This window comes from Babylonia areolata, chromosome 29 (assembly GCF_041734735.1).
Source record: "Babylonia areolata isolate BAREFJ2019XMU chromosome 29, ASM4173473v1, whole genome shotgun sequence".
Classification (NCBI taxonomy): domain Eukaryota; kingdom Metazoa; phylum Mollusca; class Gastropoda; order Neogastropoda; family Buccinidae; genus Babylonia; species Babylonia areolata.
The window spans coordinates 21228533-21252221 of NC_134904.1; the positions used below are offsets into that span (position 1 = coordinate 21228533).

The 23689-nt window shown below is 45.2% G+C and overlaps 2 protein-coding genes across 4 annotated transcripts in view; one reads left to right on the plus strand and one right to left on the minus strand.

Moving 5' to 3' along the window:
• The window catches only part of LOC143274838 (uncharacterized), an 82272-nt gene extending 65550 nt beyond the window's left edge, over window positions 1-16722 (plus strand). For all 3 annotated transcript variants that reach the window (XM_076578786.1, XM_076578784.1, XM_076578785.1), the window contains 7 exons: window positions 516-764; window positions 1300-1541; window positions 3064-3193; window positions 9849-9987; window positions 11286-11419; window positions 12197-12384; window positions 12934-16722. In XM_076578786.1, coding sequence (XP_076434901.1) covers window positions 516-764; window positions 1300-1541; window positions 3064-3193; window positions 9849-9987; window positions 11286-11419; window positions 12197-12384; window positions 12934-14149 — 2298 coding nt within the window. In that variant the 3' untranslated portion in view covers window positions 14150-16722. The remainder of the gene's footprint in view (window positions 1-515; window positions 765-1299; window positions 1542-3063; window positions 3194-9848; window positions 9988-11285; window positions 11420-12196; window positions 12385-12933) is intronic.
• Window positions 16723-21487: 4765 nt separating this feature from the next.
• The window catches only part of LOC143302277 (Na(+)/citrate cotransporter-like), a 30467-nt gene continuing 28265 nt past the window's right edge, over window positions 21488-23689 (minus strand). Inside the window, exons 14-15 of the mRNA XM_076616875.1 lie at window positions 23507-23644; window positions 21488-22730 (exon numbers count right to left, since the gene is read on the minus strand). Of these exons, the coding sequence (XP_076472990.1) occupies window positions 22581-22730; window positions 23507-23644 (288 nt within the window). The 3' untranslated portion in view covers window positions 21488-22580. The remainder of the gene's footprint in view (window positions 22731-23506; window positions 23645-23689) is intronic.

The following is a 23689-nucleotide window of genomic DNA, read 5'->3' on the forward strand; positions in this document are numbered from 1 at the left end:
CTATTAATCAGTCGATAATGGATTTATTTCCTGCTCATTTACCAACCTACTCACTTATTCATTTATTCATCAAATTATTTGTTAAATAAAAAAAAATCTTATCTATGTTTTTATATGATATTTCTTATCTACTTATTCTTTTATCAACCGGTTATAAAATATTTATCTATCTACATATTTGTCTATTTAGATATTATTCATTTATCGATTTTTTTAGAATTTATTTATATTCATTTATTCACTGTCCATTTATTTCTTCCTTCCTTCCTACCTTCTTTGCTTTCTTCACTCCTACCCTCATTCATTCAAACATTACTTCTTTCTTTCCGGTCACACACCCGCAGGACACCATTAGCCTGTATAACAAATTTGTCGTCGGTCATTTATCTATCTATCTATCTATCTATCTATCTGTCTGTCTGTCTGTCTATCTATCTCTATTTATTCATTATCCATTTATTCCTTCCTTCGACCATTCATCAATTTATTCATATATGTTCTTCTGTCGCCCGCAGGACACCATAAGTCTGTATGACAACCTGGTGATCGGTCACATGCACCTGGACGAGCTGCGAAGTCTCGTCTCGCGGAAGACGGGACTTCCGGTGGGCATCTTCCGGTTGGTGACGAAGGGCGGGAAGGAGATGTATGACGGACACCGCCTGGAGGATTATGGGATCGACGTGGGCCATACCATTCTGCTGGAAAATCTGGACGGCTGGAATGAGTTCCTGAACTTGGCCATTATGGGATTCACGCCTCAGGTATAATGTGTGGGCGGGTTGGGTGTAGGGTGTGGGGAGAGGTTGTGCGTTGGAGGTGGGAGTGTGGATGGTAACTGGGGTGTGGGTGGGGGAAGCGATGGGTGGGGGAGGGGAGGTGGTTTGGGAGAGTGTGGAGGGGGTTGGGTGTGTGAACGGTGGAAAGGATGGAGGGAGCGTGTTTCGGGGAGTATGTGTGTGTGTGTGTGTGTGTGTGTGTGTGTGTGTGTGTGTGTGTGTGTGTGTGTGTGTGTGTGTGTGTGTGTGTGAATATCACGTAAACAGATCATAAGATACGAGTGACACCAATCTACACTCACACAAGGCATTGAAATAATAAATAAATGAATAAATAATTAAATAAAAATAAATATACGAATGAATGGATTGATAAATGAATGAATACATGTATGAATGAATGAATGAATGAATGAACAGATAGTTAAACAAATGAATGAATGAATAGATAGATCAATAAACACCCCCTCACCGAACCCTCCACACACTCTGAACCAATTCCACACACACACACACACAGGTGGTGTCCCAAATCTCGCCAGACGAGAACACGGGCCGCTACCAGATGAAGGTGGCGCTGTTCGTGGCGGCGCACTACGGTCACGTGGACCTGGCACGCGCCATGCTGCGTCAGGGCGTGAAGGCCTCGGAGCCCGTGGGCTACCCGCCACAGAGGATGTGGTGCACGGAGGACGGCCACATGGACAGCAGAAAGGCCGCGGTTCACCAGGCCGTGGAGATGGGGCAGCTGGGGGTGCTCAGGTCAGCACCATCAGTCATCATCACTGCCACCACCACTGCGACGACGATGATGATGATGATGATGATGGTGGTGGTGACGATGACGACGATGATAACGATGATGACGATGATGATGATGATGATGCTGATGATGATGATGGTGATGATGGTGACGATGACGACGATGATAACGATGATGACGATGTTGGTGGCGACGATGACGATGATGATGACGACGATGATAACGATGATGATGATGATGATGCTGATGGTGACGACGATAACGATGATGATGATGATGATGATGATGATGATGATGATGCTGATGATGATGATGGTGATGATGGTGACGATGACGACGATGATAACGATGATGACGATGTTGGTGGCGACGATGATGATGATGACGATGATGATGACGACGATGATAACGATGATGATGATGATGATGCTGATGGTGACGACGATAACGATGATGATGATGATGATGATGATGGCGACGATGATGATGGTGACGATGATGATGACGATGATGATGATGATGATGATACTGATTGTGACGATGATGATGGTGACGATGATTATGACGACGATGATAACGATGATGATGCTAATGGCGACGATGATGATGGTGAGGATGGTGATGATGACGATGATAACGGTGATATTGATGATGGTGGCGACGATAATGATGGTGACGATGACAACAATTATGATGGTGATGATGATGATAACGACGACGGTGACGACTATGATAATGATGATGATGATGATGATGGTAACGACGACAATGATGACGACGACGATGATGATGATGATGATAACGATAACGCCGATGATGACGATGAAGAAGAAGATAATGATGACGACGACGACGATGATGACGATGATGATCAGTAGGAGGAGGATGACGACAACTTCAACAACGACGACGATGATGAGAAGGAGGGTGGCAATAACGACAACTACGATGACGACGACGACGACGATGATGATAGCAATGACGACGACGATGGTGATGATGACGATGACCCTTCATTGTTACTGAAACTGGAACTGATGATAATGATGATGATGATGATGATACAGACGATGGGTATCTTATCACATCCGCTGACGTCGACGGTGAAGAAGAAGAAGTTGATGGCGAGGACGATGATGATGATGATGATGATGATGATGAATCCGACCACACCTGCTGATGTCGTCGGTGATAATGATGATGACTTTGACGAAGATGATTTGTTGATAATGAAGACGACAGGACAGTGAAAACCAGTGGAAATGAATCTACATCTGCTGGTGTCAAAGATCAAGGTGTTAACGATGATGATAGTGATGATAACGACACAATGCATTGCATTACAATACTTTGAAGTGCAGTGCAATAAAACACAAAACAATGCAATGCAATATAATTTAATGCAGTGCGATACGATACGATTCGATACATGTTCAAGTAAACAGCTTTACTCCAAAAGTCTGTAGATTATATCTTCATTTTTGATGATCTTTTGCTTATCTATTTTTTTTTTTTCTCCAGGTTGTTTGTCAATAACGACATCACAGTCATCACTGCCAAAGACGGTCAAGGGTTGGCTCCCTTGAATATCGCTCTTCGCAAGAAAATCAAGAACTGTGCGTCCTTCTTGTTGACGAAACAATGGTCGAAGGTAAGTGTGAGCAGACTGGAATTTTTTTTTTTTTTTTTTTTTTTTTTAAATTCGAGAACAATGTTTTATAGTTTTCTTCAACTCAGATCGCCAAGCTTTCCCTTTGTGTCTTTCCGCCCTGCGCTCTGTCTTTCCATCTTTCCACGCGTCTTTGCTTTCCATTTTCTCCGTCTTTTCTGTCTTTTCACGTTGTGTTTCCCTTCGTCCCCCGCCACGTCTTTCTTTCTCTGTCTTTCAGGTCGGTCTTTCCTTTATATTTTTTGGTCATCTTTTCCATTTTTCTGTCTTTCCTCTCCGTCATTCCATCTTTCCCGCTGTGTCTTTCCGTCGTTTTTCAATCTACCCTTCTCTGTTTTCCGTTTTCCCGTCTTGTCAGTCTTTCCTCTGGGCTGTCTCTGTCTGTCTGCCTGTCTCCCTCTTTCTACCTATCTCTCCCTGTCTGCCTGTCTCTGTTCTCCTCTCCCACCCCCACCCTCTCTCTCTCTCTCTCTCCCTCTCTCTGTGTAGACGAAGACCCTGTTTCAGGGCGGGGACTAGATGAAAAAAAAGCTATTATTCTCGATAATAAAGAATGTGCCTTGTCTTCTCTCTCTCTCTCTCTCTCTCTCTGAAACACGTTAAAAAATCTGGATGGCATTTGACACAGCACCGAACATACATAGGCCATTACCATTAAAGATTTGACACTTGTTATGGAAAACTGCCAATACCATTCTTGTATCCTGGAGAAAAAATAAAATAAAATAAAAAATAATAATAAAAATGCTTTTCAGAAATATTTCAGTCCGGAGCGTGCACCTCCAGAATCAATTCCAAGCACAGCCTCGAGCTCTTTACATGATGAATCAATCATTATCTGAACAGAAATCAGTCATTAACTCAACAGAAATCAATCGTCTACTAAATAGAGGCGGACATGAAAGGCTTTGCTGTACAGACTTGTGATTTCAATGGCCTTGCTCGCTCAATGTACTGGCTATGTCCTAATCAGATTGTGGTTTCTCTAATGCTTTTCACTGTCGTCGTTCTTAATCTTGATTCTGCTGCTGCTGCTGCTGCTGCTGCAATTTCCGCTTTGTTTTTAGCTGGAACTGTTGTCTCTTTCGGTTTCCCTGTCTGTCAGTCAATCTGTCTGTCTATATTTGTTTCTGCCTATGTCTGCTTGTCTGTCTGTATGTCTGTATCTGTCTCTCTCTCTCTCTCTCTCTCTCCCTCTCTCTTTCCTCCTCTCTCTCACCCCTTCTATGTCTTGCCTGTCTGTCTGTCTGTCTCTCTTTACCTCTCCTTCTCTGTCTCTCTGTCTCTGTCTGTCTGTCTCCCTCTCTCACTTTCTGCTCTTTGCTCTGTCTGCCCCCGTCTCTCTCTCTCTCTCTCTCTCTCTCTCCTCTGTCTATCACTGTCTGTCTGTCTCCTCTGTCTGTCCGTCTGTCTGTCTGTCTCTCTCCATCTCCCATCTCTCTCTGCCTCTCCTTCTCTGTCTGTCCGTCCGTCTGTCTGTCTCTGCCTCTGTCTTTCTCTCTCTCTTCCTCCCTCTCTCTTCACCCCTCCGTCTCTGTCTCACTGTCTCTGTCTCTCTCTCCCTCTCTCTCTCTCTCTCTTACTCCCACTCTCTTCACCTCTCCGTCTCTGTCTCACTGTCTCTGTCTCTCTCTCCCTCTCTCTCTCTCTCTTCCTCCCTCTCTCTTCACCCCTCCGTCTCTGTCTCACTGTCTCTGTCTCTCTCTCCCTCTCTTTCTCTCTCTCTCTTCCTCCCTCTCTCTTCACCCCTCTGTCTCTGTCTCACTGTCTCTGTCTCTCTCTCCCCCTTCTCTCTCTCTCTCTCTCTTACTCCCACTCTCTTTCTGTCTTTTTTCCTGCTTCAGTTGTTTCTCCTGCGGCATTAGTTATTCCGTTGCTGCTGTGGCTTTTATCACTGATTCTGCTGTGGCTTTTATCACTGATTCTGCTGTGGCTTTTATCACTGATTCTGCTGTGGCTTTTAGCACTGATTCTGCTGTAGCTTTTATCACTGATTCTGCTGTGGCTTTTAGCACTGATTCTGCTGTGGCTTTTAGCACTGATTCTGCTGTGGCTTTTAGCACTGATTCTGCTGTGGCTTTTATCACTGATTCTGCTGTGGCTTTTAGCACTGATTCTGCTGTGGCTTTTAGCACTGATTCTGCTGTAGCTTTTTTCACTGATTCTGTTGTAGCTTTTATCACTGATTCTGCTGTGGCTTTTATCACTGATTCTGCTGTAGCTTTTATCACTGATTCTGCTGTAGCTTTTATCACTGATTCTGCTGTGGCTTTTATCACTGATTCTGCTGTGGCTTTTATCACTGATTCTGCTGTGGCTTTTAGCACTGATTCTGCTGTAGCTTTTAGCACTGATTCTGCTGTAGCTTTTAGCACTGATTCTGCTGTAGCTTTTATCACTGATTCTGTTGTAGCTTTTTTCACTGATTCTGCTGTAGCTTTTATCACTGATTCTTCTGTGGCTTTTTTCACTGATTCTGCTGTAGCTTTTATCAGCTGTAGCTTTTATCACTGATTCTGCTGTAGCTTTTATCACTGATTTCTGTTGTAGCTTTTTTTCACTGATTCTGCTGTAGTTTTTATCATTGATTCTGCTGTGGCTTTTATCACTGATTCTGCTGTGGCTTTTAGCACTGATTCTGCTGTAGCTTTTTTCACTGATTCTGCTGTGGCTTTTATCACTGATTCTTCTGTGGCTTTTTTTCACTGATTCTGCTGTAGTTTTTATCATTGATTCTGCTGTGGCTTTTTTCACTGATTCTGCTGTAGCTTTTATCACCGATTTCTGTTGTAGCTTTTTCACTATTCTGCTGTGCTTTTATCACTGATTCTGCTGTAATTTTATCACTGATTGCTGTAGCTTATCATGTTCTGCGACTTTTATCACTGATTCTGTTGAGTTTTTTCACTGATTTCTGCTGTAGCTTTTTATCATGATTCTGCTGTGCTTTTTCACGATTCTGCTGTGGCTTGTAACTGATTCTGTTGTATTTTCCTGATTCTGTTAGCTTTTATCACTGATCTTCTGTGTTTTCATGATTCTGCTTAGTTTTATCACTGATTCTGCTGTGGCTTTTTCACTGATTCTGCTGTAGCTTTTATCATGATTCTGCTGTAGCTTTTTCACTGATTCTGCTGTAGCTTTTATCACTGATTCTGCTGTAGCTTTTATCACTGATTCTGCTGTAGCTTTTATTCACTGATTCTGCTGTAGTTTTATCACTGATTTCTGCTGTAGCTTTTATCACTGATTCTGCTGTAGCTTTTTCACTGATTTGCTGTAGCATTTTCACTGATTCTGCTGTAGCTTTTATCACTGATTCTGTTGTAACGTTTCATCACTGATTCTGCTGTAGCTTATATCACTGATTCTGCATGGCTTTTATCACTGATTCTGCTGTAGCATTTATCACTGATTTCTGCTGTAGCTTTTATCACTGATTCTGCTGTAGCTTTTATCACTGATTTCTGTTGTAGCTTTTTTTCACTGATTCTGCTGTAGCTTTTATCACTGATTCTGCTGTAGCTTTTATCACTGATTCTGCTGTAGCATTTATCACTGATTCTGCTGTAGCTTTTATCACTGATTCTGCTGTAGCATTTATCACTGATTTCTGCTGTAGCTTTTATCACTGATTTCTGCTGTAGCTTTTATCACTGATTCTTCTGTAGCTTTTTTCACTGATTCTGCTGAAGCATTTATCACTGATTTCTGCTGTAGCTTTTATCACTGATTTCTGCTGTAGCATTTATCACTGATTCTGCTGTAGCTTTTATCACTGATTCTGCTGTAGCTTTTATCACTGATTCTGCTGTGGCTTTTATCACTGATTCTGCTGTAGCTTTTATCACTGATTTCTGCTGTAGCTTTTATCACTGATCCTTCTGTAGCTTTTTTCACTGATTGTGCTGAAGCATGTATCACTGATTTCTGCTGTAGCTTTTATCACTGATTCTGCTGTAGCTTTTATCACAGATTCTGCTGTAGCTTTTATCACTGATTCTGCTGTAGCTTTTATCACTGATTCTACTGTAGCATTTGTCACTGATTCTGCTGTAGCTTTTATCACTGATTCTTCTGTAGCTTTTTTCACTGATTCTGCTGAAGCATTTAACACTGATTCTGCTGCAGCTTTTTTCACTGATTCTGCTGTAGCTTTTATCACTGATTCTGCTGTAGCATTTATCACTGATTTCTGCTTTAGCTTTTATCACTGATTCTGCAGTGGCTTTTACCACTGATTCTGCTGTGGCTTTTATCACTGATTCTGCTGTAGCATTTATCACTGATTCTGCTGTAGCTTTTATCACTGATTCTGCTGAAGCATTTATCACTGAATCTGCTGTAGCTTTTATCACTGATTCTGCTGTAGCATTATCACTGATTCTGCTGTAGCATTTATCACTGATTTCTGCTTTAGCTTTTATCACTGATTCTGCAGTGGCTTTTATCACTGATTCTGCTGTAACGTTTATCACTGATTCTGCTGTGGCTTTTATCACTGATTCTGCTGTGGCTTTTATCACTGATTCTGCTGTGGCTTTTATCACTGATTCTGCTGTAGCATTTATCACTGATTTCTGCTGTAGCTTTTATCACTGATTCTGCTGTGGCTTTTATCACTGATTCTGCTGTGGCTTTTATCACTGATTCTGCTGTAGCTTTTATCACTGATTCTGCTGTGGCTTTTATCACTGATTCTGCTGTAGCTTTTATCACTGATTCTGCTGTAGCTTTTATCACTGATTCTGCTGTGGCTTTTATCACTGATTCTGCTGTGGCTTTTATCACTGATTTCTGCTGTAGCTTTTATCAGCTGTAGCTTTTATCACTGATTCTGCTGTAGCTTTTATCACTGATTCTGCTGTAGCTTTTATCACTGATTCTGCTGTAGCTTTTATGACTGATTCTGCTGTAGCTTTATCACTGATTCTGCTGTAGCTTTTATCACTGATTCTGCTGTGGCTTTTATCACTGATTCTGCTGTAGCTTTTATCACTGATTCTACTGTAGCGACAAGAGACGTCATGGCAGAGTCTGTTAAGTGTTAGACTTCTGCAGGTCCAGTGTTCGCCAGTGATCAGGGTTCGAGGCCCCGTTTGGGCAAGGTGCTGTGTGTGTCCTGGGAAAAGAGACTTTGTTCCGATTTTCCCTCAGTCCGGTCAGTTGTGAATGAGGACCTGACCTCGGCAGGGCAAGGCTGAAGCGGCAGAAAGAGGGGGCGGGGGCCCGCCTTTCTATTTGTCGAGCCCTGGACACAGTGTTTGTATTTGTAGTTCTTTTTTTTTATCACAACAGATTTTTCTGTGTGAAATTCGGGCCGCTCTCCCCAGGGAGAGCGCGTCGCCACACTACAGCGCCACCCATTTTTTTGTATTTTTTTCCTGCGTGCAGTTTTTTTATTTGTTTTTCCTATCGAAGTGGATTTTTGTACAGAATTTTGCCAGGAACAGCCCTTTTGTTGCCGTGGGTTCTTTTACGTGCGCTAAGTGCCAGCTGCACATGGGACCTCGGTTTATCGTCTCATCCGAATGACTAGTGTCCAGACCACCACTCAAGGTCTAGTGGAGGGGGTGAAAATATCGGCGGCTGAGCCGTGATTCGAACCAGCGCGCTTAGATTCTCTCGCTTCCTAGGCGGACGCGTTACCTCTAGGCCATCACTCCACTCCACAGTGGATATGAAGTCCCTGTCCCGATGACCCATAATTGCGAATGTTGCTGTTGCTGTTGCTGTTGTCGTTTCTGCTGTGGATAGCCTCTGTGTCTACATCCCATGTTGTTGCTGCTGCTAATGTTGTTGTTGTTACTGTTGTTGCTGCTGCTAATGTTGTTGTTGTTGTTACTGTTGCTGCTGCTGCTAATGTTGTTGTTGTTGGTACTGTTGTTGCTGCTGCTAATGGTGTTGTTGCTGCTGCTGCCGTTGTTGTTGTTGGTACTGTTGTTGCTGCTGCTACTGTTGTTGTTGCTGCTGCTGTTGTAGTTGCTGTTGCTGCTGTTTATGTTTTGTTGGTGGTGGTGTTATTGCTGCTGCTGCTGCAGTTGTTGTTTTTTGTTATTTGTCTGTTGCAGCTGTAGATGTTGTTTGTTGTTGTTATTGTTGTTGATGCTAATGGTTTGTTTCTGCTGCAGTTGTTGTTCTTTGTCTGCAGTTGATGTTGTGTTGTTGTTGCTGTTAGTTCGCATGGCCGAGGGGGTTACCTTGCACCTCACCCCTCCCCCTCCCAACCTCCCACCCAGGAATGAAGTAGACTGGTCTTAAAGTGTTCCTCGGTGTCTGCTGAACTCATTTTTACATGTTCCCAAGAAAAACAAATCGAAAGAAGACCCCTGCAGGTCTCTGTATAAAAATGATTTCGGAAAGAGTGATATTGAACTGATGAAATGAATCAACTGGACAATTTTACGTTAAATCATCGAAGATTTGATAGTAGGCCAATACAATCATCAACTGTAAACGAATGAATGAAGATATTTCAATTCTGGATATTTATTCGAATAGACAAGACCCTATTGAAAAAGAAAATATATAATAATTATGGGATGGTTTCCTGTATTAAAAAAAAAAAAAGATTTATGAGGGTTTGAATTTGAGCTTGTCTTAATTTTCATTGACGAACGTCACACTGTCTTTGCAGGTGAACATCACCAAGCACTTCGCTCTGCATATAGGGACCTACACCCACCTGAGGCAGTGGTGTGAGAGAGCCAAAGAGAGAACGTTCATGAAGTATGGCCACGCCAAGTCCTCCCTAAAGAGGCGACCCTTTCAGACTGGTTTGTATGCTTGCGTGTGGGCATGATGGGAATGCTGGGTTGAATGGTGTGTGTTGGTGTGTATTGTGGTGCACAATGTTTTGTATCGTGGAATGAAAAGTATTGTGTTTTTTTGTTTTTTGGGTTTTTTGTATTTGTTTTGTCGTTGTTGTTTTTGTATTTCTTTTTATCACAACAGATTTCTCTATATGAAATTCGGGCTGCTCTCCCCAGGGAGAACGCGTCGCTACATTACAGTGCCATCTCCCCCTCCTTTTTTTTTCCTGAGTGCAGTTTTATTTGTTTTTCCTATCGAAGTGGATTTTTCTACAGAATTTTGCCAGGAACAACGCTTTTGTTGCCGTGGGTTCTTTTACGTGCGCTAAGTGCATGCTGCACACGGGTCCACGGTTTATCGTCCCGACCACCACTTAAGGTCTAGTGGAGGGGGAGAAAATATCGGCGGCTGAACCGTGATTCGAACCAGCGCGCTCAGATTGTCTCGCTTCCTAGGCGGACGCGTTACCTCTGGGCCATCACTCCACGTTGATTGGATTGTTGCATTTCATTGTGTACGATGCAATGCAATGCGATATGATGCGATGCGATACGATTCAATGTGTAATACGATGCAATGCAATGCGATATGATGCGATGCGATACGATGCGATACAATGCAATGCAATATGGTATACGATACAACAGTATACGATATGGTGGGACATTCTATGACACGATACGATACAATGCAATACAAGTGAAAACTATACGATATGATACAACACAACACGACACGACACGACACGACACGATACAAAGCAATGCTACGCTGCACAACACAGCACAACACAACAACATAGCACGGCACAACACATCACAGCACAGCACAACACAGCACAACACAACAACATAACACGGCACAACACAACACAGCACAGCACAACACAACAACATAACACGGCACAACACAGCACAGCACAACACAACACAGCACGGCAAAACACCATAACACGACACAACACAGCACAACACAACACAGCACAGCACAGCACAGCACAGCACAACACAACACAATACAGCACGGCAAAACACAACACAACACAACACAACACAACACTGCACAACACAACACAACACAACACAAAACGACACAACACAGCACAACTCAACGCAACACGGCACAACACAACACTACACAACACGACGCAACACAACACAACACAGCACAAAACTACACAACACAACACAACACAACACAACACAACACAGCACAAAACACAACACAACACAAACAAAACATCTTCTGTGTCTGTGCACAGGGCCCCTGGTGGGGTTCGGGGTGAGCGTGGATGGGTTTTCCCCAAGCATCATGACTGGGAAATCCAAGGCACAGCTCCAGCGAGAGAAAGAGAAAGACCGGAAAAAGCTGGTCCACAGGCAGTCCATGCCACAGGTGTGTGTGGGTGTGAGGAGGGGTGTGGGGAGGGTGAATCAGCATCATATTAATTTGTTGCTGTGTGGTCATCCCCTCTTTGCCATCCTCCAAGCACTCAATGCATTCCAAAACCTCTCTTCCTTTCTCCCTCCCTCGCTCTCTCTCTCTCTCTCCCTCTCTCTCTCTCCCACTCTCTCTCTCTCTGTCTCTCTATTCATTATATGTTCTTCGCATTTCATGTTTCATGTATCATGAACTCTTCGCACACCCCTTCATTGGGGCTGTAATAAATGGGGCATCTGTAACCGTATTTGTATTAGTATACATACATACATACATACATACATACATACATACATAATGAACTCTTCGCACACCCCTTCATTAGGGCTGTAATGAATGAAATATCCGTAATCGTATTAATTTGTATTAGTGTACATACATACATACATAAATACATACATACATACATATGAACGTTCGCACACCCCTTCATTAGGGCTGTAATGAATGAAATATCCGTAATCGTATCTGTATTAGTATACATACATACATATGAACGTTCGCACACCCCTTCATTAGGGCTGTAATGAATGAGATATCCGTAATCGTATTTGCATTAGTATACATACATACATACATACATACATATGAACTCTTCCCACACCCCTTCATTAGGGCTGTAATGAATGAAATATCCGTAATCGTATTTGTATTAGCATACATATATAATTTTATGTATATATATACATATATCGCTCTTTCTCTCCCCCTCCCCCTCTCTCTCCCCCTCAGCATCACCTGAAGACAGCAGCGGAGGGGCCAGGGAGCGGCACAGCCAACGACCCGGAGTCCTACTTCAAGCACGTGAGCGCCGTGCAGAACCTTAAGTCCATGGGAGACAAGGTCAAGGTCGGCCGCTGGGGCCGCGCGGGCAGAGCCTCCTCAAAGCCCAACATCACTGTGGAACCTTTGACCAGCAGGTATGTGTGTGGGGGTGGGTGGGGGGGAGAGGGTGAGGGGTGAGGGTGAGGGGGGTTAAGGGGGGATGAAAGAGAGAGAGCGAGTCAGTGAGTGAGTATGTGGCGTGTGTGCGTGAATATATGCGTCAATTGGAAGGTTAGAGAGGGAGAATGTGTGTGTGTGTGTGTGTGTGTGTGTGTGTGTGTGTTTGCATTGGCATGTGTTTTTCTCTGTGTTTGTGTTTGCGTGAGTGTGTATGTGAGTGCGTCTGTGTGTGTGTGTGTGTGTGTGTGTGTGTGTGTGTGTTTACATGGGTATGTGTTTTTCTCTGTGTGAATGTTTGCGTGAGTGTGTGTGTGTGTGTGTGTGCGTGCGCGCGCGCGTGTGTGTGTGTGTGTGTGTGTGTGTGTGTTTATGTGTGTGCGCGCTCGTCTGTTTACATGGGTATGTGTTTTTCTCTGTGTGTGTGTGTTTGCGTGAGTGTGTATGTGTATGTGTGTACATGCATGTGTGTGTGTCCGTGTGTCTATATGTGTGTGTGGCTGTACATGCGTGCACTGTGCGTGCAGGTCCCAGGCGGCGACAGAGCCGAAGAGCCAGCGGACGGAGGAGGCCCGAGGCAGCGGTGTGGGTGGCCAGGGGGAAGTGGGGGGGCCCGAGGAATCGCTCCGTCTGCCGCCCATCATGCAACGCCTGAGGTCCCGCCTCCTGGCCCAGTCACAGGTCTCCGTCACCTCAGAGCCCGGTGACGTCACCGCCACCACGCAGCGTCATCAGGTCGGCGGGCCCGCTGACGTCAGAGAGGGCGAGGGCGCTCAGCACCTCCCCCAGCCTCCTCCCCCTGCCCCTGCCCCCGGGGAGAGGAAGGAGAAGGAGGAGAGGAGCATGATGGTGTCCAGATTGGTCAAGTCCCGGGGGAACGCCTACTTCATGACGGGAGGGACGCAACAGCCGCCGCAGCCACAACCTCCTCTACAACCTCCTCAAGCACAGCCTCATCCACTGCCCACAAGCCAGCAGGCGGGCAGCAGAGCGGCAGGCCCTCAGCCCTTCCTGCCCCAGAGCTACAAGGCGGCGGTGCCCAGCATCCAGCTGCCCGTCACCGACCGCTCCGAGGTGGACAGCCAGGCGGACACGGTGATCACGTGCCAGGTCCAGGGCAGCGTGACTGGCGTGGAGACCCTGGACACCGCATCCACCATCACCACCACTGCCGGCGGTGGCGGAGAGGAGGAGAGAGGAGGAGGGGCCAGGGGGGACCACCACCACCACAACCACCTGCCACGCAAGGACACCCTCGTATCCACCACCACCACCACGGCGCGCGCCGCCGCCGCTGCTGCACAGACCTCCAGGCCGCCCGGCGGCGTCAGCGAAGAGTCCGGTGACTCGGACGCCAGGAAAAACAACGAGAAGAAGAAGCGCGGCGGGAAGAAAGGCCGGGTGTCGTCGGCGCTGCTGTTGTCCAAGGCCAAGTCCAGCGAGGGCTCCGTGCCGCTGCCGCTCATCTCGCACGAGCAGGACCGCCGCCCCTTCTTCTACTACAACGGGAAGCGGGAGGACGCCTTCATCGACCCCACCATCAGCACGTGGTCCCGACACTCGTGCAGCGCGGGAACCACGCCCCGTGAGCGCGCCATCAAGTCGCTGTCGGTGGCCAACACCTTCAAGGACAAGCCTTGGCTGGGCCAGGTCCGCATCGCGCTGCAGATCGCAGCCAACCCCACCAAGCGCAACGTCCGCAGACTGCGCAGCGCCAGCAAGAGAGCCTTCGCCATCAAGTAGGCTTGGCCCTCCAGCGACTGCGCAGCGCCAAAAAGGCAGTCTTTGCCATCAAGTAACTCGTCCATCAGTAGAATTATATTAAGCAGCGCCAAACTAACAGTCCTCAACATCAAGTCGCTCTGACGGCGCTACAGTGATTGCACAGCGCCAAAAAGGTAGTCTTCGCCAGCAAGTAACTCACCCGTCTATCCATAATGCAGCGCCGAATAGAGTCTTTGCCATCAAGTGACTCACTCGTCCGGCAACTGCGCAGCGCCAAAAAGAGAGCATTTTCATCTGGGGACTGTGCGGCGCCACAAAGACAGTCTTCTCCATCAAGTAACTAACCCGTCCATCAATACAATCATACTGTGCAGCGCCAAAAAGATAATCTTCGGCATCAAGTGACTCATCCGTCCATCAGTTCTGCAACGCCGAAAAGAGAGTCTTTGCCATTAATTTAAGCGAATCTCCGTGCTGAAATAAAAAAAACAAAACAATTTTTTAACTTCTTTTTTCTTCGGATATTTCTGCGCTTGCCCCCACCCCCAACGAGCTGATTTGCATGAGCGACATTAACAGAGCTTCGTCTAATTCGTGTTAAGAACGCTTGTAACTCCACGCTAGACTTAGGAGCGTTCTTAACGCTTTTCAAAGTAGCGCCCTTTGTTTTGTGCAGCTCTGTATGGTATGGTCAGTGTGGGGGGTCGTTGTTGAATTGAACAAGTGCGTGACCACTTGTCCGTGACGGGAAGCCATGCTTTGTTGAGGGGCGGTAACTGTGGTTACGTTTCCCACTTCGTGAAGAAGACGGGTCTGGTTCTCTGTTCAGCAAGCGACTGTTGTCCCGTGTTGATAAAGACCAAGTGTTTTCTGTTGGCTAATTATGTCATTGTTACTGATGGAAGCGAAATCTGCTGCTGTTTTTTGTTGTTGTTGTTTTCGGACTTAAAAATATATTTATGTTATTTTATTTCATTTTATTTTATTTTATTCTTTTTTTTTAGCGTTGATGAAGACAGGCGTATTCTGTTGCACAAGTGACGAGTTTTTCTCCCCTATCCTACCTGTGTGTCTCTGTGAGTCCAACTTGAGTGTGTTGAATTGTTGACAGCTGATGACGTCTATACTTTTACTGTTGACTAAATTAATTAATGATTGTTGTTGATGGTGACTGTGTAAGCGGGTGCGAGTTACGAGGGAGGGAGGGGGGTAGATTAGCCATGTTTGCTGTGCAGTAGCTCTCCGTTTGCAGGTGATGGAAAATGTGCTTGTGCCGTGTGTTTTATGTATTACCCATTTCTCTTCATGATCATTGAACGATAGGCCCACTGTCTGTTCAGCGACTGATTCTTCAGCTGATCACATTGCATGCGTTCAGTTTGTCGATGATTCTTCAATTGATCACATTGCATATGTTGGCGGATAATTGCATTGCATTGCATTGCATTGTATTGTATTGTATGTGCCGCATCACATTGTATTGCACTGTATTGTACTGTACTGCATTGCATTGCACTAAATTGTGCTGTATTGTATCACTTTTATTTTATCAGATTTCTCTGTGTGAGGTTGTGGCTGCTGTCCCTGGGGAGAGATTGTGTCAGCGCAGTGCAGCACTATCTTTTCGGTCTGTTTGCAGTGCATTTGTTTCAGTACCAATGAGCATTTTAGTTTTTACTACAGAACATTGCCAGGCATAGTCCTTTTCTTGTCCGTGGGTTTTTTTGTGTGTTTTTTTTTGGTGTTTTTTCCCCTTTTTTCAATACCCTATGTGCATGCTGCAGACTGGACCTCGGTTTATCGGTTCATCTGAAAGACCTGCACCCAGACCACTACTCAAAGTCTAGTGGAGAGGGGGCTGGGCAGGGGATGAGCGGGTAACCATCACGGTCTGCATACGGTACTCGAACCCATGGACACTCGCTTCCTAGTCGGGCGCGTTACCACTGGGCCACCGCTCCGCAGAAAAGTTTACTGATGGACTTTTGGCTGCTGTCTGTCTGCTGTCAATCCTGACACTTTTTTCCATCGTGCACGTGACAACCTTCTTCTTCTTCCTTCGTGGGCTGCAACTCCCATGTTCTCTCGTGTGTACATGAGTGGGTTTTTACGTGTATGACTATTTTTACCCCGCCATCAAGGCAGCCATACTCCGTTTTCGTGGGGGTGCATGCTGAGTACGTTCTTGTTTCCATAACCCACCGAACGCTGACGTGGATTTCAGGATTTGTAACGTGCGTATTTCATCTTCTGCATGCGTATACACACGAATGGGGTTCAGACACAAGCAGGTCTGCACATTATGTTGACCTGGGAGATCGGAGAAACCTCCACCGTTTACCCACCAGGCGCCTTACTGAGATTTGAAACCGGGACCCTCAGATTGAAAGTCCAACGCTTTTATCACTCGGCTATTCTGCCAGTCAGCTGACAATCAGATCTTGACAATAACGGTGTTTCACACTTCCTTGATGTTAATTGCAACACTTGGACAGATATCAACTTCACAATGGGGACATGTCGTAATGCTTACAATGTGATTTTACAGTGTATTGTAACGTGATTTTACGGTTCTTTCTCTCTCTCTCTCTCCCTCTTCTCTCCCCTCTCTCTTTCTCTCTCTCACCCTCTCCCTCTCTTTCTCTCTCTCCCTCTCTCTTTCTTTCTCTCTCGTTCTCTCTCTTTCTCTCTCCCTCTCTTTGTCTCTCTAGAATTGGTGTGTCAGCTCTTAATTCATAAACAATATAAACCCAGCCAGGACAGAAACAGTGTTTCAAACTTATATGCCCCAGGTATGATGAAATAAAAAATGAATTTATTCCGCCAAAGCATTCAGGAAATCCATGTATGTTTAGATTCTGCTTACTTACATCTAGTACTAATGAATGTGTTTTATTTAAGGTGTCTAGTTTTGTGCACAAAGCAATGAATGTGCGGATGCAAGCTACAAAAATGTAAACATTCCCCTGAACACAGAACATGTCATCACTCATGTTATGGGCCAGAGGCCTGGCATTAAAATATTTTTGACTTTTGACTTTGACTCTCTCTCTCTCTCCCTCTCTCTCTCTCCCTCTCTCCCCAGGAGGCACGAAGCCATGTATATCTTTCACTGTTTCTTTAATTAAGCAAGGGACGCGCAGTGCGTGTTTCAACCTGAACGGTCACATTCCTGATGTGGGATATTGTCATTCGAGGGCGTTCGCTTTAGTTGCTCGTTCGTTTATTTATTTTACAGTCTGTTCATCTAAGATGATGATATTAGACTGAAGATTTATTTGCTCGGCTGGTTGTTGTTTTGTGGGTTTATTTTCTTAACGATTCATGCCGTTGTAAATACGCACGCCTGCCTCCACTCTATTAACTCCCCCCCCACCCCTTCCCTCATCCATCCTCCCCCTCATCCTACTCTCTATCCCCCCACCCCCTATTCCGTCACCCAACTCCCCCCTGCCCCCTCCCCCCCCCTCCCCGTCCCCACCCCTCTTTTCCGACTTGGCTTCTATTTCTAAGGAAGGAAACTTAGTATGGTTTGACCGGTTTTGTTACACGAGTTCTGAATTAATTTTTTTCCTTGTGCCTATTGATTTTTTAAATTTTTATGATGAATATGTCTGTGTGCGACCAGTGTGCCTTGCAGTCTGTATGGCATGAATATCGGCAATTTGGTTTCTGCTTTTTTTCCCTCCTCAATACGGCAGGTCAGCCGTTCTGTCCCGTTATGTTCATTTTAGACACTTTGTTAAATCCTGGTGACTGTGAGCTTTAGGCCTTGTCTGTGTGTGTGTGTGTGTGTGGTGTGTGGCGCGCGCGCGCGCGCGCGTGTCTGCCTGTCTGTGAAGCTGCCTCAGTTATAGCGTACAATATTGGCTCAGTGTCTATTTTGTTTGTCTTTATGGGAACAAAATGAACTCCTGCAGTCGTAGTAGTAGTTGTGTTATTGTGCATGAGTCTCTATTGCTTCCAAATGTCATCATGAGTAGAAGGAATGTATCCCTCTCGTCAAAATAAGCAAACTTCTGTGATATCCGGTCGTGCTACAATGACAGCCAAAATGTCAGTTTCGTGTCTTCGCATATATGTACAGGTATGTTCAAAAGAAAAAAAAAAGAACTATGAATAAATGAACGAGTACTTGATCTGGTGCATGCATGCAATTTCGTGGTGGCTGGGGTGTGAATGCTTCTGCTGCTGATGTTGAGATGCTTTCTTCATGCAATGTGTGTGGCAGTACCTACATATACCTACATATGATCAGACTGGCCCTGAAAATGAAATCGCTATAGATGAACTGAATAAAGCAACAGTGGCAATTTGCAATGAAGATACTTCCCTACTGAGACCCAGACAAAGTTCGCCACTCTGTTATGAAATAATCAGTTTTCTGAAGAAGATCAAACAAAGCTATTTAGTCTCTATCGAAAGAGTTTTGACAATTGACACGTACCAGAAAACTGTACAATCTTCCTTGAACATGTGGTCTGTGATACTGAGCCTGTATGAGAACAAGCCAAGATGTGACTGCATGCTCTGTAGGTGGTGCACTTGAGATGGCTCACAGATAAAAAAAATCCTTGAATAAGAAAAGTGTTTCGAGTTCTGAGTCTCTCTCTCTCTCTGCCCCCCTCCCCCTCTCTTTCTCTCTCTCTCTCTCTCTCGTTATCATTAAATAAAAAACGTTTTGAGTTCTGAGTTCTCTCTCTCGTTATCATTAAGTAAAAAACGTTTTGAGTTCTGAGTTCTCTCTCTCTCTCTCCGACTTGAGCAGTTTCACCAGAGATGCCTACGAAAGATCCTCGGCATAAAGTGGCAAGACATGGTCTCCAACCTCCAGGTCCTAGAGAGGAGCGGCCTGCCAAGCATCGAAAGCCTGCTGATCCAGTGCCAGCTACGCAGGACAGGACACGTTGTCCGCATGACAGACAGCAGGATCCCGAAGATGCTTTTGTATGTCCAGCTGAAGGAAGGCCACCGTGAACTTGGAAGACCCTGCAAGCGCTTCAAGGACACCTTGAAGACAAACATCAAAGCCTGTGACATAGGCATCGCTTCCTGGGAAACTGATGCCCTTGACCGCTCTCGCTGGAGGATGCTGTGCTCTAGTGGCATAAAGACGTTTGAAAACAAGAGAACGCTGGTCATTAAGGAGAAGCGAAGGAAGCAGGTCTCAACTTCTGGAGACGTTTTCCCTTGCAACACCTGTGGGAAGTGCTGCGCATCCAAAATCGGCCTCTTCTCCCATATGAGAACATACACCGACAGATAAGCCTGCCTGCCTACTCATCCGTCGGTCCGACGGGAGACTCCATGAGTCAGTGTTACAGTCACAGATAAAACTAACGACAAAAGCGATACAAATATGCATGGTTGGTCCTTGGCCATTTGTTTCAAATTCAACAGTGAAAAAAAAAAATGGATGAAAATAAGGACAAGCTCCATGTCACATCCACTCACAGAGACGAACGAATCAAGAACACCCCCCCCCCCACACACACACACACACACACACACAGAGGATTATCGGGCGGGGTCAGTATCAACGCGGGGGGGTATCGACACGGGGGAATTACGACATGTGGGGAGTATCGACACGGGGGATATCGACACGGGGGAGTATCAACAAGGGGGGAGTATCGACACAGGGGAGTATCAACAAGGGGGGAGTATCGACACAGGGGAGTATCAACAAGGGGGGAGTATCGACACAGGGGAGTATCGACAAGGGGGGAGTATCGACAAGGGGGGAGTATCGACACGGGAGTGTATCGACACGGGAGTGTATCGACACAGGGGAGTATCGACATGGGGGAATATCGACACGGGAGTGTATCGACACGGGAGTGTATCGACACAGGGGATTATCGACATGGGGGAATATCGACACGGAGAGTATTGACACGGGGGGTATTGACACGGATGGGGGAGTATCGACACGCTCCCCGAACTTTCTCGATCAACTTGTCACTCTGTTAGCTAGTCAATTAGTTTGTTAGGTGGATATATAGGTAGGTAGGTAGGTAGGCAGGTAGTCGATTATTTGTGTTTTATTTGGTTTAATGGTCATGTATTTGTGGGCAATGTCCTAGTTTAATATCCTGAATTCTAGGACCTATTCAAACCGACGAAACTTTTCGTGCGGTTTTGCAATACAGGCATTTGAGAAATGACATGTTGCCCTGAGGGTAATCGATCCTTCTGATCAAGAGTTTGGAACAGAACGACATGGAATGACCCATGATATCATGAACACGAACAGACCGACGCTTCTCCTCTCAAGCCTCCACTGATGTTGTCTGTTAACGTTTCCATGGTTTGCGGGGCCAAAGACGGAAAGAGCGGCTCTCTGATTGGTCTGGCAGAAACTGCATTGCAGACGGCCTAACAAGAGGGTTGCTCTTTTTTTTCTTTTCTTTTTTTTTTTAATGTACGATGTCAAAGTTTTTAGTGTCGAACTACCAGATACAGTACACAGTCGTTTACAATGGTAGGCAGAAACTGTCCAACATTTTTTTTTTTTGGTCACTTAATCAGATGAACTTAGGTTTGTTTTCTTCATCCACATTCATATGTTGGTGTCAAGTTCATATTCATGTAGTTGTGATTTTTGACAGTAATGTTCCCTGCCTATCCGTGCCAGTTGTGCTTGCCTCTCTGTTCACTGCTCCCATTTCCCTTCCTCTTGTCTCTGTTTCTGCAACAAAAAATATCTCCCACCCTCTTTTTTTTTCAACAATTTTTTGATTCCCCATCATTCACCCATCCATTCCACAAATCTTACATTCATTCATCAACATCTTTCTGCTGTGGTCGTTATACAGGGTTACCGGCTCTCTGATTGGTCCGGCAGAGACTGCACTGCAGACGGCCTAACAAGAGGGTTGCTCGTTAGTCTTGTGGCAAGAACCTCTATCAAGTTTGAGTACTACAATATACCTCAAAACAGAGTAGAAAAACCCCCCACTGGAACTGGTTACTGACATCAAAGTATCGTAAATAATTGTCATTTATGTACGAAAATTGTCGTTGAAATAAGTCCCTGAATTTAGGATACCAAATTAGGAAATTATCGTATGTGGGAAGACATGAAACAGGGTATAAGGTACAGAATGCCATGTTCGTTGCTACTGAAGTACAGCCGGTGACATGTGTACCCATTCCTTCATTGAAAGCATATCTTCAACGCCGGATGAAGCCTGTATGAACAACTACCTACCTATCTACCTACCTACCCAACCAACGAACTAACTAATTAACTAACTAATCAACCGACTGACTGTCTAACAGAGTGACAAACTGATCACAGTTCTTCTTTAGCACACTGCACTGATACCAATAACCACAAAACTGTTATTCTCTTTTTCAATTTATTTCTCAGTGTAGATGCGCAGAGCACAGCTGGGGTTTCTTCTTTGAAAAGATGGCGACTGGCAGCTTCATGCGCAATCACGTGACATCTTATTTCGCGCCTTTTCTAAATATAAGAAAAACAATAGTAAGAAATCATGATTCAAGGGGAATAGTTTTATTTTCCAGACTGGGGTACATAACCTAATTAGATCACTTCACAGACACTCACTGCATGGGTTCACTGCACGGATCTTCATGTTGGACTGTACACAGTAATAATCAGAGCACAAAACATAATGAGATAATGAGGAAATTGCACAGGACAGCATGTTGTTTACAGCGAACGCTTCCGTGTGTGCGTGTGCGTGTGCGTGTGTGTGTGTGTGTTTGGGGGGGGGGAGGTGGATGTGGGTTGGTGTGAAGGATCAGAAAATTTGTTTCCTGTAAATAGCATACCTTCTATTTCACTTGTGAATGGGCTGAAAAGGTTAAAAGATTAATCGTTTGAATGAGTGAGAGAGAGAGAGAGAGAGAGAGAGAGAGAGAGAGAGAGAGAGTCTGTATGTCTGTGCGTGCAAGTGCGTGTGTGTATGTGTGTGTAATTGTGTTTGTGTGTATGTGTGAACTGAATGATTAGTCACTGGTTTAATGTATTTTGATGACCCACATCGATCTCAGGTCAGGTTTGAGATATAAAAGGGTATATGTGTTTCACACACACACACACACACACACACACACACCACAGAGACGGTATAAACTAAATTACACACACACACACACACACACACACACACTTACACACACGCAGGTACGCCCCCCCCCCTAACCCCACTCCACACACACACACACACACACACACACACACACACGGCATGAAATACAATCCAATACATTTATAGGCATATATTTTTTTAAATGTCTGAGGACTTGAACCGACTAAAACATTAGACAGGTGCACATACAAAAAAAAAGTTTATAACGTAGAACTGACTAAAAATATTACACAGGTGTAAAAAATATCTTTAAAATGTCACTGGCATGATAAATCAGTTTCAAATATCAGTATCCCTGCATCTGTGACGTCAGCTACTCTGTGACGTCAAACAGCCGTGGTGTTGAGGAGGCCGGTGACGTTGGTGCTGAACTGGGGCGGCATGACGTCAAAGTGGAAAAAGGCGTTACCCCAGGTGGATGTGGCCAGTAGTAGGACTGGCACCGACACTATGTTCAGCATGATGCCACACATCACCTGTATCACACACACACACACACACACACGTATGCACGTGCACACGCGCACACACGCGCGCAAACACACACACACACACACACACACACACAAGCATTGCTTATAACTAAAGAAATTGAAAGAAATTTTAAAAAAAACCCATTTAGCAATTTACTGAAAATTTAATGTCCGCAATGTCATTAGAGCACTGACCATGTCGATGACTTTTGAGGACCAATACTATGTGCTGCACGATGGAAAACAAATTCTTTAAATTTTTTTCCAACAGAAAAAAAGTTATGAGAGCACTGACCTTGTCGACGACTTTTGAGGACCAATACTATCTGCTGCACGGTGGGGAAAAAAAACAACAACAAAAAAGTTATGAGAGCATTGACCTTACCGAAGACTTTTCAGGACCAATACTATCTGCTGCACGATGGAAAACAAACGTTAACTCTCTCCATACGAACGGCGAAAGAGACGGCGTTAACAGCGTTTCATCCCAATTATCATTATCAAAATATTGCAAGCAGAAGGCTCTTATACTGAAGAGGTGATTGTTGACAAAGAATACCACAGTTCTGACGACGGAAGCTAAAGGTTGGGTCATTCAGACACCCACTGGACATCCGAGGGGTCTGTGTAGAGGAGAAGAGAGGACTGGCCGTACTGAGTGAGTTAAAAGATAGTTATGTAAGCACTGACATTGACGATGACGTTTGAGGACCAATACTGTGTGCTGCACGGTGGAAAACCAATCATAAATGAAAGAAAAAAGCTGTGAGAGCACTGACCATGTCGATGACCCTGAGGGCCCCATAGGCAAACACAATGGCGTTGGGGGGCGTGGCCACTGGCAGCATGAAGGCGAAGGAACTGGTCAGCGCCGCGGGGAACATGAAGAACAGAGGGTTCAGCTCCAGCGTCACGGACTGCACGTGCAACACATTAACATCATCACTGTGGGCCCCGGGGGG